Source organism: Manduca sexta, chromosome 28 (assembly GCF_014839805.1).
Source record: "Manduca sexta isolate Smith_Timp_Sample1 chromosome 28, JHU_Msex_v1.0, whole genome shotgun sequence".
In the NCBI taxonomy this organism is placed as follows: domain Eukaryota; kingdom Metazoa; phylum Arthropoda; class Insecta; order Lepidoptera; family Sphingidae; genus Manduca; species Manduca sexta.
In genome coordinates this window covers 8,831,590-8,851,464 of record NC_051142.1, presented here as the reverse complement: position 1 = coordinate 8,851,464, position 19,875 = coordinate 8,831,590, and the positions used below count along the sequence as shown (strand labels likewise).

The 19,875-nt window shown below is 32.9% G+C and overlaps 3 protein-coding genes across 6 annotated transcripts; all 3 read left to right on the top strand.

Moving 5' to 3' along the window:
* Nucleotides 1-2,194: 2,194 nt before the first annotated feature.
* Nucleotides 2,195-5,456, top strand: LOC115449204 (glycerophosphodiester phosphodiesterase GDPD6). 3 transcript variants are annotated; one of them, XM_037444752.1, is made up of 2 exons: nucleotides 2,195-2,327; nucleotides 4,278-5,456. In XM_037444752.1, exon 2 carries the CDS (start codon nucleotides 4,282-4,284, stop codon nucleotides 5,407-5,409), a length of 1,128 nt encoding a protein of 375 aa, XP_037300649.1. In that variant the 5' UTR covers nucleotides 2,195-2,327; nucleotides 4,278-4,281; the 3' UTR covers nucleotides 5,410-5,456. The 3 variants fall into 3 exon arrangements, with proteins under 3 accessions (XP_037300649.1, XP_030032794.1, XP_030032795.1); XM_030176934.2 differs by having other exon boundaries at nucleotides 2,196-2,323; XM_030176935.2 differs by lacking the exon at nucleotides 2,195-2,327 and adding an exon at nucleotides 3,615-3,908.
* A 2,208-nt stretch (nucleotides 5,457-7,664) lies between these two features.
* LOC115449201 (glycerophosphodiester phosphodiesterase GDPD6) lies at nucleotides 7,665-10,386 on the top strand. Of its 2 annotated transcripts, none has more exons than XM_030176932.2 (2): nucleotides 7,665-8,645; nucleotides 9,214-10,386. In XM_030176932.2, exon 2 carries the CDS (start codon nucleotides 9,224-9,226, stop codon nucleotides 10,343-10,345), a length of 1,122 nt encoding a protein of 373 aa, XP_030032792.1. In that variant the 5' UTR covers nucleotides 7,665-8,645; nucleotides 9,214-9,223; the 3' UTR covers nucleotides 10,346-10,386. The 2 variants fall into 2 exon arrangements, with proteins under 2 accessions (XP_030032792.1, XP_037300583.1); XM_037444686.1 differs by lacking the exon at nucleotides 7,665-8,645 and having other exon boundaries at nucleotides 9,425-9,563; nucleotides 9,938-10,386.
* A 2,990-nt stretch (nucleotides 10,387-13,376) lies between these two features.
* Nucleotides 13,377-19,704, top strand: LOC115449197 (UDP-glucuronic acid decarboxylase 1). Its single transcript, XM_030176928.2, has 9 exons — nucleotides 13,377-13,609; nucleotides 14,337-14,650; nucleotides 15,174-15,353; nucleotides 15,568-15,673; nucleotides 15,791-15,904; nucleotides 17,022-17,209; nucleotides 17,902-18,034; nucleotides 18,372-18,508; nucleotides 19,402-19,704. The coding sequence occupies exons 1-9, from the start codon at nucleotides 13,549-13,551 to the stop codon at nucleotides 19,513-19,515; spliced, it is 1,347 nt and encodes a 448-aa protein (XP_030032788.1). The 5' UTR covers nucleotides 13,377-13,548; the 3' UTR covers nucleotides 19,516-19,704.
* The last annotated feature ends 171 nt before the right edge of the window (nucleotides 19,705-19,875 follow it).

Below are 19,875 nucleotides of genomic sequence, written 5' to 3'. Positions count from 1 at the left end.
ATGGTTATTGTAGCCGAAAATAATATGTATGTAATTGTAAATCCACTTCTTTTATTACTAAACATATTTAGGGTCGTTTTTCAGAATTGTTTCCTTTACATGTGCTGTAAAACATTCTAATTGTATGTTTCTGGATCAATGGAGAGCACACATTAGGTTTTGATTCCCTTGTGAAATCGGAAAATAAGCATATATAATAACAATATATGGGACATAAACGATCATATCTTTTGATCGCGTTTACTTACATGTGTTTTTTACAGCTGAAATAGACCGTAGTCCTGATTTCTACATAAATTTCAACTCGATAGCTGTGAGTATTCGTGAGAAAAAAGATCTTGATAAACAGACAGACGGACAAAAAGTGATCCTATAAGGGTTGCTTTTGAGGTTTTGAAATCTATAAAATAATTAAGTGTAACATTTAGCCCCAATAATAATTTGGAATTATTACTTACTTTTAAATACTTTATACTTAGTATCATTATAAATACTTACTGGCTATGATCGAAATCATTATAATTTTTTTAAATATATAATCGCACAACCGCAACCTTGTGGTATATTAACTTAGACAAAAAGATGAATTAAAAATCTATTAACTCGCTATTAAATCAGTTTACAATTAACACTTTAAATTTGATTATGTTTCTTGTATCAATAACAATAATTCACATTTATTGTAGCCATGAGTCGATTACAGTGAAACAAAACAAACATGTTGCAGTTTGTAGGCGTGGTTGCCCCGCCCGGGAACCGACCCGCTCATTATCCACTTAGCTGCATCACTTCTGTGTAAAATAATTTCAAAAATATTTTTAAAACTTCGGCAATTTTTCTGACTTTAAATTTTTTGTTTTACCTGCTTCTTGGTCAGTTTCCTGAAACTACGTCTTATTAGAAGTATTTCCATATAAAAATATTACTATAATGGTCAGTGTCTTTAATTAGTAACGTTTTATTTATGTTTGCTTTCCTTTTGGACTTTCTTTACGAATTTAGGCATCTACTAGATACTCTATTCACTAATTACATTTGTGCACAGCAACAACATAGCCATTCCAGATCCTGAGCCGATTCCAGATCCTTTCTTCTCTTAAAGTTTAAAAACCTACATCAACTATTTTTCCATCGTGGGCACTTTTGGGAAGTTGCTCATCATTTAATAAATAATACTTAATAACTTATAAATATCTATTTTTAAGGCAAATTAAAACTATCTACTTATATGCAAGAGTGCAGTAATCAACCATCATTTATCCAAAAACTTAATCTATAAAAACTAATAAAATCAAATTATCCATTCACCCTTGCAGCAATCTAAGTCTAATTCAGTATTCACAGCTTACGATAATGATTAACGACAAACTTTATTAACTCGATCAACTAGGATTAGAGGATCTACGCTGTGGCGCGAGGTATAGAAAAACAAACGAATTTAGCAAGGGATACCTCCGGGGGACGTCACTGACGCGCCCGAATAGGGCTCCCACGTGCTTAAAATTTGTAAGTATTACAAATATCTACTTACTACAATAATTGATCATGCAATTTCAAAGAGGGCAAAAGTCTGAAAACGTAAAAAAACAGGAATTAAAAATACTTATTATTTTCTAAAGTAATGTATTTTTTTTATTTTTACATTTTGGGTTCAATAAGCAAAAAAAATTACAAAAGTTTTGTTTGTATTTGCCCTTGAGATTTCCCTTTTCGAAATTGCATATTCAATTACAGATTTACTAAAATTCTTTAATAAATAGATATTGATAAAAAAAAAATAAAAAATATATGAATATTTGCTGTAGCTAATGTGTTAAAATGATGAAAAAATATGTATCCCCTCACTTGAAAAACGGCAGCATACTTTAGTTGTGAACCATAATGTTCTAGATTCGGGATCGTAGTGGAATATCGTTGATATAAAGACGACTTAGCCTTTTTGGAGACTCCCTAGACTAGAATAAACTTCCCCAAATCTTTCGTGTATTCTACAATCACATATTCAAAAGCGGCAAATGTAAAAGTTCCACTATCTATTACAATTTAAATTAACCGCTTTCCGCTACAGCAAACAGCCACCTCTTGAAGTATGAACGTATCGCGGCAGTAATATTTACATACATTACATTTATAAGAAAATACACTTGACTCAGGTGTAGCTTCACTTTACTGTAAAGTAGTGTAGTTTTGAATAGATAAAACATTCAGTAGTCCACTGTATATTTTATCACACGTTTTTGTCACGTTGTGTTTAAAACAATATTATCTTATCTGTTTTTAACTTGTAGCGGTACATAAAGATAATGAATAAATTTTACCAAAAGTACGTAAGTAGAAAAATAACACCACAATTATCGTCTCATTCAAATAAAAATCAGTTCGAGACATGCAGACAACCCTAGTAATCAAATCTCTATGTCAACACATAGGGGACGCACTGTTATGTCTCTAGGGATCCGTTTGTTTTTAATAAAAGTTTTTATTTAGCAATAATGCGGAGAATAATCCGTGTTCCTTCGGGGACTATTTTATCGGCGTAACTTAATAAACAAATAGTTCAGTGCGAATAATTTTAATCTGCGGCCTTGTTTTCTTAGTTGTAAAATTGACGTTTATCATTTTATTACCTTTGTCCACGCGTGATTAGATTTAAAAAAAATACTATTCATTAACTGAATTTTATGACACTGCGTGACTAAAGCCTGGTATATATTGACGCTAATTTGCACACCTATAATTTGTAACCGTATTGTTTCATGCACGTTCATAGCACGTGCCGTTTAAATACATTCACACAACATATATGCTCTATATATCTATACAGGTGCAGAATAATATGATGTGTCTGAGTGCTAGGTGTACTATCTGCTAGTAGGTCTGGACAGAGCTACCGCTGCTATGATTATTTTTGCCGCTAGGCAGCGGTGGGCTACCACTGATGCGGTTTGGTTCAGGAAAAGGACTTTGTGGGAGCATATCTTGATGACGGGACATAATGAGACCTAATTTAATATTGCAATGTCTTATTGATGGTGACAATGCAATGCCATGCGGCAATATATCATTGACAGTCCCATTTGCTGGTAATAATGTCTATAAGAACTAAGGAATAATACAAAGGCGTATCTACTAATTAAAATAAGGTTAATATAAATACTACTGTTTTCTTAGGAGCGTAAAATTATGACGGAGACAGAATGATATTCATTCAGGTGTTCAGATTAATTGACGGACCACTAATCAGTAAAGTTAATAAGAAGCAAAAAATATTTTAATACGTTTCTTAAAAGGAAATCCCTTTTTATAATTAAGTAAATAAAACATAAGCTTCTAAATCCATATGTAATTTTTAAAGCCCTATAGTTTACCTATAGTTCATAGGCAATATTTGCAAAGACACTTTGTACGCTCAACTTGTGTATAGGTACACATCTACACTATGAACCCGTAGCATTTTCCAAAATAGCGTGAAGTGTGTAGTATCCTATAAAATAAGGCAAGTCGTGAAAGCGTTATGTACCACATCTGATCACACCCTTTAAGTGATAGTCACATTAATATTCAGATAACAAAACATAACTAAATCTTATCACGCATAATCCGCATATATTATTTCCCTAAGCTATACAATTACGGATGCTCTCTGAATCCTATTATTATGGAGTTAAATAGTATTTGAAGTTGACGTTTGTAACAGTCTTATTAACATTACCTATGTGGTAATTATTTTAAAAAATACCAACTAATTCAAGTATTTTTATACTCGCAAATAAAGTGGCTTTTCTATGTTTAACAAATACCGCTGAAAAAGTATATACTTAAACGTGTTATATAAATAGTGGGTTTATTTTATTTATTCATTTTAAAGTGTCCAAGCTCACAGATTTCATACGCCACTTTTATATAAGGTAAATACATATTTGTAAGTCACGTTTTTATTTTATTCTTGTAGATAGTTTAAGGTCCTTAGTTTTTCATAGAAGCTATACCACCAGAAATCCTGACTTACGTAAATAAACAATAAATATATTTTTTGCAAAATGTACTTATGAATAATAAAATTACTTTCATTATAAATACTAGCCCAGTCCTTTCTTATATTGTATAATAGTCTATTCTAGTCTCTGTTGGGCACAGGACTGTTCTACTACTGAGAGGTTTGCTATAAGTACTAAATTAGATTCTTCCAAAAACTCTTTAATGGCATGAAACTGAATATCTAATGTTTCAAAGTTGTAATAAATAACGATTAATATTTAAAAATCCTTTTTTTTTAGGATAATGAATAACCGTTTGCTTGCATTATGGATACTGCTGGGAGTAGTTTGTGCGGGAGGTATAAGCGCTGTTTTGGCATTCACCCTTACACGAAATGGAAGCACTAACATCGACTACGACGCTGACTTCTGCAAGCCGCTCGTCATTGCACACCGAGGCGCCAGCGGATACATCCCAGAACACACCCTCGGCGCCTACGCACTCGCTATAACAATGGGATCTGATTACATAGAGCCAGACGTAGTTATGACACGAGATGGACAAATAATCGCAAGACATGACAACGAACTTGGACTGACCACCGACGTCGCCGACCACCCAGAGTTTGCATCAAGATATCGCACACAAACTGTTGATGGCCAAACAGTCAGTGGTTGGTTCACTGAAGACTTTACTCTTGCTGAAATAAAAACATTACGGGCTATAGAACGTATACCCAATATAAGAGCTGGCAACGCACGGATGAACGGCGCTTTTGAGGTTCCAACTATGCAAGAAATTATTGATTTAGCCAAAGGCATGGAAGTTAGTTACAAGCGTCGTATCGGTATTTATCCTGAAATCAAACATCCCAGTCATTTCCAACGCTTAGGATTAGCTATGGAACAACCCTTGGTTGATATACTTCACCGGAACGGATATCGTGGTCCTGAGGCACCTATATACATCCAATCGTTTGAAGTAAGCAATCTGAAAGAACTTAGCAATATAACTGGCATCAGGCTTATACAATTATTTGGAAGCTCAAAGACTTCCCAACCTGTCGACCAGGCACTTCTTGGTACTGGTCTAACCTATGGCGATATGGCCACTGCCCAAGGGCTACGCGAGATCGCTACATACGCTTATGCTGCCGGTCCTGACAAGGGTTATATAATACCTCGTGACCCCAACAATAAACTTACTACTCCTACTTCATTCGTGGAAGATGCCCACGCAGCAGGTCTCAAAATACATCCGTACACATTCCGCGCTGAAAACATTTTCCTGCCTGCAGAATTTCAGAGTAGTAATTCCCCTTCCGAGTTTGGTGATGCCGCAGGAGAAATGAAAGCGTTTATAGATGCAGGAATCGACGGTCTATTTTCCGACCACCCTGACATATCGGTGCGAATAAAAGGAACTTGTTGATATAAAAATTCTAGAAATACAAATATTTATGTTATATCTTATCTTAATACTGGGTATTATTGTACCGTTACCATATTGAAGAAAATTGTTAAATATAGTCGGTATTGCTTGTAGCGGTACCTTTGCAGGCAAAGCTATATTCTACCCGATTACAGGAATGTCTAAGGATTATTACTTTAGCAAGGTAATCTCTTATCCTTAATAAGTACTTAATTCCTAAGCTGCTTAACTAAACCAAATAAGCAAATCAGCTGCAACTATGAGCTGATAAAATGTTATTCGACGTGTCATCACAGTCCGTATATCATTACATCTAAGTAAATCTCTTATTGACAATTTTTATCAACCTTTCCATAAACTAAATGGATCGAAAAAATTTCCTTCTCAAGCAAAGCGATGAAGAGACGTAACCGAGATCGATAGATATTAATTATAATTAATAAGGACTTAGGTAGGATGCAATTATGCTTAGCTTTGTTTTATATTCGTCATCAGAGTTGCCCTTGTTTTTATTCAAGCGCAATAATTTATTTTATCAAAGGTTAATGAACACTTTGAAAAACATTGAATATCGATGAACTTATTTATTTTGTAAAATATGATATAAATATAGCTATAAGTACTCGAAGCGGCGATAGCCTAGTTGGTTGTGGAACGGACTGCCGAGACGAATGTCCCCAGGTTCAAATCCCAAGGGCACACACCTCTGACTTTTCTAAAGAATCATGTGTGTATTCTTTGTGAATTTATCGTTCGCTTTAACGGTGAAGGAAAACATCGCGAGGAAACCTACACATCTGAGAAGTTCTCTATAGGAATTTCGAAGGTGTGTGAAGTCTACCAATCCGCACTATACTAAATGCAAATTAAACTGTAACAAAGATTTTCCTATGTTCCATAATATGATTTACTTTAATCGTTATCGAATACGTCAATACTTCAAAGCATGATAATGTGCAGTGACACATGTGTTAAAAGTTTATCTCAAATGTACAATCGTGTAGAAAATAAAATTATTTTTTTAATTACTTTGATTTTACCTACCTACAAATTAGAACTCAAATTATTATAAAGGAAAGCTAGGCTTTAAGGCAAACAAATAAATGATACTCATGTTTTCCTACTCAAAATAGGAAAACTATTGTTTTATAACTTGGGTTTTACGGTCTTTAAGCGGAATTTCCTACACTTAACAATTTCCTTATTTAAGGCGATACCTCAAGGTCCATTTTCATACATTTTGTTTCACCTTTAATCTGGGTAACTAAACAAGTATTGGCAAGTAAAGAATTTAAATTCACGTCTAGTTAGTGATTAGTTCTCGCAGTTGAAAGAAAAACGTAAAAATAATTAATAATCATGGATATTTCGGCCTTTAAAATTTCGTCATATTAAATTTTAAAGGCCGAAATATCCATGATTATTAATTATTTTACATTTTTCTTCAACTGCGAGAACTAATCACTGACTAGACGTGAATTTAAATTCTTTACTTGCCAATACTTGTTTAGTTACCCAGATTAAAGCCGAAACAAAATGTATGAAAATGGACCTTGAGCTACCACCTTAAGTACTTATTAAATTAAAATAGGAAAAAATTAATCCCTCTTTTTATTTTTCTCTAAATTATTCTAATAAGTTTTATCTTCTATCCTTCTACACAGGAAATCTGGTTATAAAACCTCATTCGTTGGTACGAACGAAATTCTTCTTCTTCAAATACTTAAGGGAAATTATTTTTTTTTAGCTTTCTAGAAACTGGGAATAAATACCGACACACATTTTTTGTATGACAGAATATTACTTTAAAATGGTATGGTTTCATAATTTATAATACAATCAGGTACTTATACTAACTTAGTCCTAACTTACTATAATCAATCAAGTGGTATTATTTTTATTTTGTTCAAATAAAAAAAAAATCTATATTTTCTAATTACCGTTAAATACTACATAATAAAATCATGGAAAACAATTAAAAATATTATAGATTATTTAGATATAAAATATAGGTATTGTAATAAATGATCATAGTCCATATCTACCTACTTGAATATTTATGCATACCTACCATACAAATCTGCATGACGAACTGGAAATTGTAAACCGCAGCAAAATAATAAGCTAAAATAACAACTTCCATTCACACAAGCTTTGATTAAATATATGTCTAGATAGACAATAGACACTGAAATCTTCAAACGCGTCAAAAAATATAGAGGTGTACTGTTAACCTCTACATCCCCTTCCCACGCTCAGTGCGCTTCGAGCTGTCACTGCGCTCACATCAGTTGCTAATTGCTATACGGATTTATATTGCGTAAAAATGTCGGTTGTGTCTTTAAAGTGTGCAGAAACTACAAAGATCGATCTAAAATAACGAATAGTGTTACCTGTCACCTGTAACTTATATTATTTATAATCACTTCCTACAAAATAAGCCATGCCATGCCAGATGCCGGTTTCTGAAATCAGTATTTCCTAAAAAGAGATAAATTGATCCAAAGTAAATGTTTTTATTACACGGTAAATATTATAATATTTTGCGAAGTATACAACTACAACTTCATAAAAATTATATATTTTTAATTGGACATGAAAAAATATTAAATATGCAGACTTTGCCTTTTTATCGAAGCAAAAGAAAAAAAAAACATATCAGTTAAATAAATTTCTTATCTAATAATTTTATGGTGCGAAAATTTTAACACACACAGTTAATTCGTTTTTTTTCAAATGCATAGCGGCCGATGCGTCGTTTTCGCAAAATGCGTCCGATCTTTCATGGGTTAAAATAAATGAGATTTAGGACTTGTGTATATAAATTTAATCAAATCTATAATTTTCTTCGCATTTTAATCTGAATCGTGCAGGAACTGGTATCATGCACGCACACAAGACTAAGCAGAAATACGCAGGGACAGCATATAACGCAACTGTCACGCACACTGGCTTATACCAGTTGGCCTATTTGTTTTAATGTCATTGAAGCGCGCCCCTCTATCTAAACATATAATTTATAAAGAACACAAGGTTGAATTTTTAAATTATTTCAATGCGTTTAAATTATTTCATATAAATCGACTACGAAACGTTTTTCCTTTAGTGAGTACCTACTACTTACCCATAACACAGACACTGCTGCTTAGCTGGACGGACGTTTCACATATACAAGTGTCTCTCGATTTCTATCTATTTATTTCTTCATAATATTTTGGACGTGAGCTACAATAACAGTAAGTATTATTGAGATATTATAAGGATTATTTATACGAGTGAGTTATAGCAAATAAAAAAGTGGGTAGCTTGAATACACATTTTTTTACCTAATGCATTGTTTATTATTTGCGAAGAATTATCTTAATGAAATCATTAATGCCAAATTATTATACCAGGACTACGACCATAATTGCGGCAAGACCTTCATTATTTAGATTGTTTTAATATGCACATTTTTTTTAATTTCTTGATAGATGATAAATTTTGTCATGTGCCCGTTCAGGGACATTAATCTCATTAGGCATCCAAAACTAAAAAAAATATAATAGTACATCTTATAAGTAAACTTCGTAAAGATAAAAAAATACAAATATTACTTTTTAAAATGATTCCAAAGATCACATCTCGCACGATCATAAAAAATATAAATTATATCTACAGCTGTCGAAATCTCAATTGTTATCTGTCGTAGACTGTGCAAAGTGAATGATATAAATTCAAGTTGTGTAAGGCTAGCGTTACATAAACTAGTTTGTTAAGTGTCGAATTAACAGGAAAATCATGATGTTCTTTGTTTAACTACAGGAAAATCAAGATGAACGCCTTGACGCGGTTTGCGCTATTTATAAGCGCTATCGGAACGACTTCCCCAGCACCAGACGTTATAACGATCACATCACCAGTTATTAAATATATTAATGATCTTTGCCAAGTAGTTGTAATTGGACATCGTGGTGCCAGCGGCTATGTTCCGGAACACACTCTTGGCTCCTACGCGCTTGCTATCACAATGGGTGCGGATTACATAGAACCTGACTTAGTAATGACCAAAGATGGACATCTCATAGCTCGACATGATAACGAACTTGGGCTTACTACTGACATCGCAGATCATCCCGAATTTGCCTCAAGACATCGAAACCAAACAGTTGATGGTAATGAAATCAGTGGGTGGTTCACCGAAGACTTCACATTGTCCGAGATCAAAACATTGCGTGTTAAGGAACGTATTCCAATTATTAGACCAGGAAATGCCCGCATGGATGGAACTTATCAAATAATCACATTTCAAGATATTATTGACCTTGTTAAAGGTCTAGAAATAAGTCAAAAAAGAATTATTGGTATTTATCCAGAAATTAAACATAGTACACATTTCAAACGTCTGGGTCTTGCCATGGAACAACTAGTCGTAGACACTTTTCATAGAAATAATTATAGAGGTCCTAACGCTCCTGTCTACATTCAATCATTCGAAGTAAATAATCTAAAAGAACTAAAACAGATGACACAATTGCGTTTGTTGCAGCTTTATGAGAGTGACAAGTCCCTACAACCGTTCGATCAGGTGGAGTCAGGCACAGGGCTAACATACGGGAATATGGCATCACCAGAAGGGCTTCAAGAAGTAGCAACGTACGCGCATGCTGTTGGCCCGGATAAGAGCTATATTATACCGCGTGATTCGAACGAGAGGCTGGGTCAAGCGACAAGTTTTGTATCAGATGCACATCAAGCTGGGTTGAAAGTGCATCCATACACCTTCCGTGCTGAGAATTCATTCTTGCCTGCAGAATTCCGAAGCGCGGATCCGTCTCCGTCAGCTAGAGGAGATTTTGAAGGTGAAATCAGAGCATTCCTTGACGCAGGGATTGACGGTCTTTTTTCTGATCAACCCGATGTACCCGCGCGTGTTCGTGGAGCCTGTGTAAAATAAAACTTTATTTTAAAACGTAATAGATAAGTAAAAAATGTGAAGTTTATTGTGTTAAATATCCTACTACTTATCCTAATGGAAAGGCTTGAAGGTAAATTGTTCACATTTTCACGATAATGTAACCTATATATCCACCATTAGGCGTCAATCGCCTACAACATTGTGCATCAAATGCATAATCTATTTATTAGTTTAGGTGCACTAATATGTGGCTCATAAATTACTGGCAATAATAATAATAAACATGCAATATTGACCAATAAAGTGGCAATAGCCTAGTTGGGAGTGGAACGGACTGTAGGTTTAGAACTTGAGGGCTTGCACCTGTGACTTTTCTAAAGTTATGTTTTAATGGTGAAAAATAACATCGTAAGGAACCTGCTGCCTGCATAGCAGAGAAGTTATTAAAACACCCGCATGGTTGGCATAGACTAAACTTTATTTTTATATAGATGATCAAAATACATATGCAATAGACCTCAGAACCAATAGACAATCAACTTAATCTGTGTTCGCACGACTAGATGACGACACTTACATATTTTCACACAACAGAAGTCCTCTATACTTATATCTCATTTTCAGGGAATGTGAATTCTTATTATTCCGGACTAGGCAATCGTGGTGGACTAAGGCCTAATCCCTCTCAGTAGTGGAGGAGGCCCGTAACCAGAAGTGAGCCAGTATATAATACAGAACTGACATTATAATATTATCTATAATAATATACTTAATTGAGCTACAAATTGCACGTCAACTAATTAGCAATATATTGCACGATGTGCAGGGCCTTGCCGCCTAACTATTGCCTTGAAAATGTTGCATGATTACATATCCTATAATATACCTGTTGTCAATGAGTGGGAAGTTGTTAGTTACTGGTATATTATATATGAAGGCCTCCCGGACCAACGGCTTTGAGCACTTCGTGTCTCACTAAGGTGTGCGCGAAACACATTTTTTTTTTTCAAAATTTTCATACCTTTCAATATATAAGCAATGCCATCTGCTCTGTTAGTCGTGTTATCATGTTCAAACAATGCACATTTTTTTCTGATTGGTGCCTTATTTAAATGATGTTAAATAAATCCGCTGGTACCTATTTTACAAATATTTTTTAGGATAGCTGTGGTTTTTGAAGACGGTTTCTAATTTTCTAAAAAGTCTTATTTTTGTTATAAAGAAATAAAGCCAATAGAAACAGATTCATCAAAATCGTATTCGCTTTAGAGGAGTTACCTTCTGCATCTTTAAAATCCAAGATCTAACAGCAATATTTTGACCGTAGAAGGACGTTGAAGCTATAAGTAAGTACATAAAATTGTCTGAATTTAAAAATGCAATAACCAATGAAATAAAAATAGAACTAATTTAAAGCTAAACAAAATCTAAAGCAAAGGCTTCAGATTCGGTCCAATAAAAATCATCATGTGGCCGATTATAGAACCTCTTATTTTTTTAAGTAGCTTAAAAATTATAATAAACTAGCTGACCCGACAGACGCTGTCCTGTCTTAACTATGAATTTGAAGCGTGCATTCTATCAATCGCTGAAATTAACTTTTATTAAATTTTCTAACGTTCCGCTCAACACCCTTAATTTTTTCTTTCATAAGATCCTTCTCCTGACAATAACAAACAACAAAAAAAAATAGTGAAATCGGTCCAGCCGTTCGCGCGTGATGGCGTGACCAAGGGAAATAGGGATTCATTTTTATATATATATAATAATGTAGATTATAGCATAGAGTAAGTAATATACTTACTACGTAAGAAGAAACGGTAGTCGGCACTTAGTACATTGAATTTGAGCTCACGCTCACATACATGAGCTCAGTTTAGGTAAAATTTTATACCAACATTGACATAAAAATGACGCAACGCTACCAACTTACTATAAACTGCTCCTCTCTAGAGACGTTCCTTATTCGATCGATAATCAGTAATTTTATATAAACAAAATTTACTGACTATAAATCTTACACAGCTATATATCGGAGTGATTAAAATATCACAAAATTAGATGTTAATTGATTAATATAATTATAGTTAAGTTAATTATAGTTGTTGATTCTAACATAAACTACTCATTTTTAAGTTATAGATTTAAAGTTATGAAATAAGTAGTTGTTTTGATTCATGAATACGGAACCACTATTGACTTTAACGAGTGGGATAGTATTATATTGTAGGGGGAGCAACCCAATATAATGAGAGCATCAACGCGCTTCGTGTCATTCGAAGTTTAGTTGTCGAGTTCAACAAACGGTTGTTTTTGGACTTAATATATTGTTTACCCGCGAAACCGGCTTTTAATTACCATACTATGGAAAACCTAAATGAAGAACAAAATCTGGATCGACCGCCTTCTCCCATAATACCTTCATCACTCAACTCCGAAATATAAATTATGATTCAATATGGATTACTAAAAGTAAATCGCCCACAATTTTAAATAATTCCCTTTATTTGATAACAAATTATTATTACAGAATACAAAATAGTGTTACATATGCCAATTTCTTACCAATATCTTTTGCCTCGAAAATTATAAATAATTATATCTTCCCCAAACATTATGTTGTATAAATTTCGGCCTGAACAAAGGGCTGAAAAGAATAATGTCCAAAGACATAAAATAAAACGCAGGCCGCCTTGATAAATGTAGTGGAACCTCTTTCACCTAGTTTATTTGTCTATAGATACCTCTGGATACTCCTGAGGTATGCTCAGAACAATGACAAGCAATATGAATACCCCATAAAGGGTAAATTAAAAAAAATCTGGAACACAGTATTCAAAAAAGCCTGCCGTATTTTTGCGCTTCTTCTGGCTCGATCCGTAATTATTAACGCTCTATCAATTATATCAAACACAAAAGCGATTCCCCTTATAGTAAGTAAGTACTAAGTACGCTACACTCTAAGCGATTCCCAATTGAAATAAAAAGAGCTAGCAAGCATAATATAATGTTATAAATAGTACATTGATATCTGCAACAAGATTTTCTGACTCTGACACCTTTCTGACACTGTGACATTCATAAAATGACAGTCAGCTGAAAATGACAGTCCAAAAGTGCAAGGCACAACTGACTTTACACTACAATTGATTTTTTGGCGATTTCTATCTTTCTATTCATTTAATTGCACAATAACAGTAATAGAAATGTGAACGGAACAAATGTTCTAATTAGAACCAGCAATGATAAGACAATCTTTAAAGTTTAGAAAAACAATTACTGCCGCATGTTTATTGTCTACATGTAAGTATATTGTTTGCTACAATATGCCGATATTTGTCTAAAGAACTGAACACTGTTTATTTTACGGGCCTTTGTATTCCATAATTAAGAGATCATAATACTCGTGCCTTTTAATCAACTAAATAGTAGTCATAATCGCCGATCACATTATCTACTTTATTGGACGCCGGGTAATTCTAACAAATAGATACTAGAATTGTAGCATTATCACTAAGTTTTTATTACCGGGTCGCCAAGGTCAAATATAAACGTTAATATTGCTATTTGCTATTTTGCTGCTACCTGTCACTCATAAATTTATATCAAAATTATACATTTGAAAGTATACATTTAATTTATATATTATTTGCCTATATAATAAGAGTTATTCATATATTATTTTATTTATTTATTTTTGCGCCTTTTTCCGGAAGTGAGTGTTAATAACTGATAATATTTCTTAACTAATATAAATATTACTGGACATTGTATTTTCAAAACCTGTATTACTATTCCAAATAAAGATTTAGTATTATTATCATATTTACCATAGCTCTGTGGTAGTGACTAACTTGATTGTTAACCAATTTTCTTAGACTACATACATTTGTGCATCTTTTTCATATTTATTGCTCTTTTTCATATTTTAGATGTTCTGCATAACAAATATATAACTACAATAACTAAATAAGCTAATTGAAATATTTAAAGACTACTAGTAAAATTACTACATATTTTTTTGTTATAGTGGTTTTAATATATTTAATTATTATAAAGAGTAACCTAGAAAACCTAGGGAAAAAATCCCACCAAAGGATATCGGATGATTTTCAAGATATAACTTTTAAAAATAGAGAATCACCAAAGACAGAATATGGTAATGTGAATATGATGGAATCACAAGTATCAAATAATGAAGATGAGAGCACAAGGCGAGAGTTGCAAGAAGCAAAGTCCAGAATACAGGAACTGGAGAAAAAAATAGCAATTTTAGAAGGAAGAATGCCACAAAAGTACCCCGATGTTAAGTTCCTTGGATATAAAGAAAGGAAGCGAATATTAGTAAGTAATTTTTTTGATAATGTGAAGTCAATGACTGATATAAAACAAAGATTAGCCTAAATAAAATATGAATGCAATTTAGATTAACTCTAGTGAGCTATGTTAATAAATGTTAATTATTACATCATAATTTAAATCAACCTGAATATATTGTCTCTAGAGGATAAATTATAATTTCTTCAAGAGAGCACATATACAAATGCAGGATAAAGTAATAAAATTACTGCAGCACTAGAGCAAATCAAAGTAACACATTGACCTGAGAAAAAAAAATTAAGTTCTAAAATTATTTTTACTAATATACATTTCTGCAATATTTTTGAAAAGCTAAAAATAACTGCTACACCTATAAACTAAGCACACCAATGACCTTTTAATTCTAAAAACTTTGTGTCACATTACTTCATGGCTCAACATGCCAAAAAAAGGTAGGTTATAATGAATTCAATAGTCAATAAGAATAAATCTATGTAGATCATATATGTGTTTATCAATAACACAAACAATATTACACATGTTTCAGGTAACCGGAGGTGCTGGCTTTGTGGGCTCGCACCTTGTGGATGTGTTAATGATGCAAGGACATGAAGTTATAGTTGTAGATAATTTCTTCACAGGGCGTAAAAGAAATGTTGAACATTGGTTTGGTCATAGAAATTTCGAGATGATTCATCACGATATAGTAAATCCACTTTATGTTGAGGTAATAGGCTTGTTTGAATTGATATAATATCTTACAAGTTACTTCTAATAGGTTATTGTTTTACTATGAAGAGTATAATAGGATCATGTCCGATTGGCAGAGATAGTACTTAACATATCTATTAAATATAACAGAATATATAATACTATAATATAAAACCTTTCACATCAATGTAATAATTTTATTTATTATAAAATACTTAATTATGTTTCAGGCAGATGAAATTTACCATTTAGCTAGTCCAGCGAGTCCACCGCATTACATGCAAAATCCTGTAAAAACAATCAAAACAAACACATTAGGAACAATTAATATGTTAGGTATGTAATGTTGTAAATCCTAGTTTATAACTTGACTATAAACTAGAATTTATTGCTCATACTTCAAGTACTTTGTTACTCACAACCTGCTTGTTTTACGTAATAATTCATTTCTAGGACTCGCAAGGCGCGTTGGTGCTAGAATATTAATAGCAAGTACTTCAGAAGTGTACGGTGATCCAATGGTTCACCCTCAACCAGAATCTTACTGGGGTCATGTGAACCCTATTGGTAAGACAACAAATTTAATATAATTACGAGTCGCTCGCTCACTTTTCCAAAGTTCTATGTTATATGTATAATTAATGTGCAAATTGAAATATATATGCGACATTATTTTAAGTATATTTAGTGAAAATATCCTATAAGCCGAATGATAAATGAATATATTAAAACTTATTTCAAAATAAGTAAAAATTTACATAAGTCCTTGTATGTTGAGCCAGTAAAGTGTTAGTACAGGCAGAATAGCTAGTTTGTATATATATATATATATATATATATATATATATATAATATATAGTACAGATAACTATATATATATAGTTATCTGTACTAGGCATTGTTAGATCCAGCGTAGTATACAGATGGATACTGATTTATAAATTAACATAATATTATTTATTGATAGGAATTATTTTAATTTTTTTTATTTTATTTTTTTAAATAAATAAAAAATGTTAATCTTATATTATCCAAAACGAAATCTACAAAGTGGTGCAGTTTTATTCATGTTATGTCAAACATATCTAAAAGAATTTGTGCTAAATTTCAATTATCATGATGAATTATCTACCCATGCAACATTGTCAAAACCATGAATGAAACAGTAGACCTTTTTAGACCTGAAGTAATTTTGCCGGATTTTTTCTTTTTTGCACTTGCTCTAAATAGACTAGTAATGCAGTGTTATATTTAACTTATAATAAATAGCCCTACTTTCCTCAACAATGCACCCTTATCGCTACATATTATTATCATTTCCGATGTTACACTCGAAACTTAATCACTTGTTCGTATCAATAATTAAACAAGACATGTTTATTTATTACTAGGTCAATGTGTTTATTTTTCTTATTAACTACTTTATCATTCCTGTGAATATATAGAGATAAGGACAACATAACATTTTTAGGACTCGAAAATGTAGTATTCTGAAGACTTATTTACATATTCTATTATGATGTGCTATCATTTAAAAATATCTCCTTTTTTAACCGACTTCAAAAAAAGTAGGAGGTTATCAATTCGACGTGAATTTTTTTTTTATCTTTGAATGCATTATTTTTACGCCTGAGGGTACTTGCCAAAATATATGCCCACAAATCGTTTTTAATTTTAACTTCAGGACCTCGGGCGTGTTACGACGAAGGTAAAAGAGTCGCCGAGACTTTAGCGTATTCTTATGCGAAGCAAGAAAAAGTGGACGTGAGAGTAGCGAGGATATTCAACACGTATGGACCAAGGATGCACGTGTCTGACGGACGCGTGGTTTCTAATTTTATAATGCAAGCTTTACAAAACTTAACCATTACGGTAAGAATTTATTCTCTTAGGGAATGACTGGTATTTGAACTTACCGTATCAAACCTCATTGTTCTGTGTTGAACTAGTACATAAATTATTTATAAATACTATTTTAAATGTTTTCCTTCCCTAAAGGAACGAAAACGTTTTTTGTAAAATATGATACCTATTATGTCACTGAAAGTAGCGTCTGAAAACCGACGCTATGCAGCGACTCACACTGCAACGCAGTATTATGCTGAGTGGCCATTTACCTGTCCTATCGACGACATTCAGCTTTATATTATTATACTAGTTTCTAAAAGCTTTGCCCTCGTGAAATGCCTTTCCCTCTACCAAAGTCTCATAAATCACTGTAACGATTCAAATATTAGCACTTCGTGTGCGACGCCAGCGCTATCTGTTTAAGAAATCAGAGTATAAAATTCCTATGGAAGAAAATTACGATATAGTTAATCTTTGTGTTAATCCGTGTGCCACAACTCATCCAAATCCATTCAGCTTTTTATGCGTTTACTTCTAACAAACATACAAACATTTCAAAAACTTTCGCATTTATAATATTAGTAACGTACTAAAAAATTATGCATGTTTGTTATCTTTGTATTACATACTATTATTGTCAGCTGTGACTATGAAATAAGATATTCTCTCGTTCTTTACATTACTCATATAACAGCAGTGATTTTGGCTTTTTGCAGGTTTACGGCAACGGCAAACAAACTCGCTCATTTTGCTACGTATCCGATCTTGTGGATGGCCTGCTCACTTTAATGGCCTCAAGTTACACGTTACCTGTTAACCTGGGAAATCCTGTAGAACATACCATAGAAGGTACATAATATCTTATTACCCGCAGTTTCTTATCCTGAAATCCTTAGATATAAGATTTAACATATTATATCCTGATGTTGGGAAGCTTAATAAATACAGTACCATGTATTAATTCGTATATTAAAATGTTCGGTAAAGCTACTGTTATGAGCATCGCGTTGCCTACCATCAGTGAAGCCGCAAGCGATTTGCTCATCTCGGAAATAATACAGCTCCCAAGTCTTATAAATATCAAATTTTATAATTATTTGCCCAAGATTTACAGTCACGATCGGAAAATGTCTAGATACCTGTCATTGAAATGCGACGAAAAACATTAAGGCATTTAATGTTCCAGAATTTGCTATGATTATCAAGAATCTAGTCCCCGGATGTCGCAGCACGGTGTCAACAGGCGCAGCCGTGGAGGACGATCCACAGCGGCGACGGCCAGACATCGCCGTGGCAGAAGCAAATCTTCACTGGAAACCTAAAGTATGCTTAGCTCGCCAAAATAGTTTGATCTCATATTGTTACTGGTGGTAGGCCTCTCATATGTGAGAGTCCGCTTGGGGAGGTACCACCGCAATGTCTATTTCTGCCTATTTCTGTCAAGGACATTGTAGCCAGCGTAACTACTGAACATAATGAGAACATCTCACGTCTCAGGATGGCGAACGCAGGGGAATGCTCAACAGTACTTAGTATTTCAAGGTGTTAAATGATGTTTCTACTGTTTATGGGCGGTCGTATCGCTTACCAACAGACGAATGGCAAGCTCGTCTATTCATTAAAGCCGATAAAAAAAATCTAAGCAAAAGTCTGGGCTATAGCGGGCTTGTGCGTGAGGGCAGAATCGAACTCAGATCAATAATAATTTAAAACTCATGGGCTAGCAGTGTAATTATCGAATATTTTGAACCTTTATAACTCTTGTCTAGGATATCTAATGTAATTCAATTTCGGCCTTGCAGAACTTTAAAAGTACTAGAGTTCTTTTTAAAGTTATGTTAATAAACATATTTATTGTTTTTTACACTAATCAATATGCTTTAAAATTCTTTAAAGATTAATTAAGTAGGGCCTTAATAAATGTATATAGCTTTGTTAAGTCACTCCACATAGCAAGTCTAAGCCGTATAATATTGTTTTTTTAGTGAAAATAAAAAATATTTTTCGTCGTAAGAAAATTAAAATACAAAAAACCGCGATAAAATACGAAAACTATCAATACGCTTTATAATTACAACACATATATAATGTTTATAAGTAAAGGAGAAATTCTTTAACTGTTTCTTGTAACAGAGTAGATGTATAAAAGGCTTGGTTGAATTTTAAGGCATACATAAATTATATTATTCAACTAATAATCCTGTTTATGATTCTAGATTAGCTTACAAGTTGGGCTACAGCGGACCATAGACTACTTCCGAGAAGAACTGTCAAGGACTACATTTCTCAACAACCAGACTTATATGGACACTAAAGTGAATCGCCACTAGTTTATTTGTGATATTGACGTAGCTCGCTTTGTGTGAATGAAAACTCATGTTGTAAATAAAATAAGTTAGGACTATTTACATTACCTGATATGTTTTTTTATGATCTACAATTTTTTTTTTGCTAATTACCTACATTGTTGTTTCGTGTTCAAAGTTTAAAATAAATTCTTATTCCTTGCACTGTTTAAACTCTATTTTTATTGATTCTTAAAATGTGAAATTACATTAAAGACAATAATAATGACTAGACTAGAAAATTACAAAATGAATAATTTTTAAAATAATTAACTTGACTAAGAATTGGTAATAAATCATTTTACAGAGGTACACTTGTACACAACAACAAGGTACATATTGAAT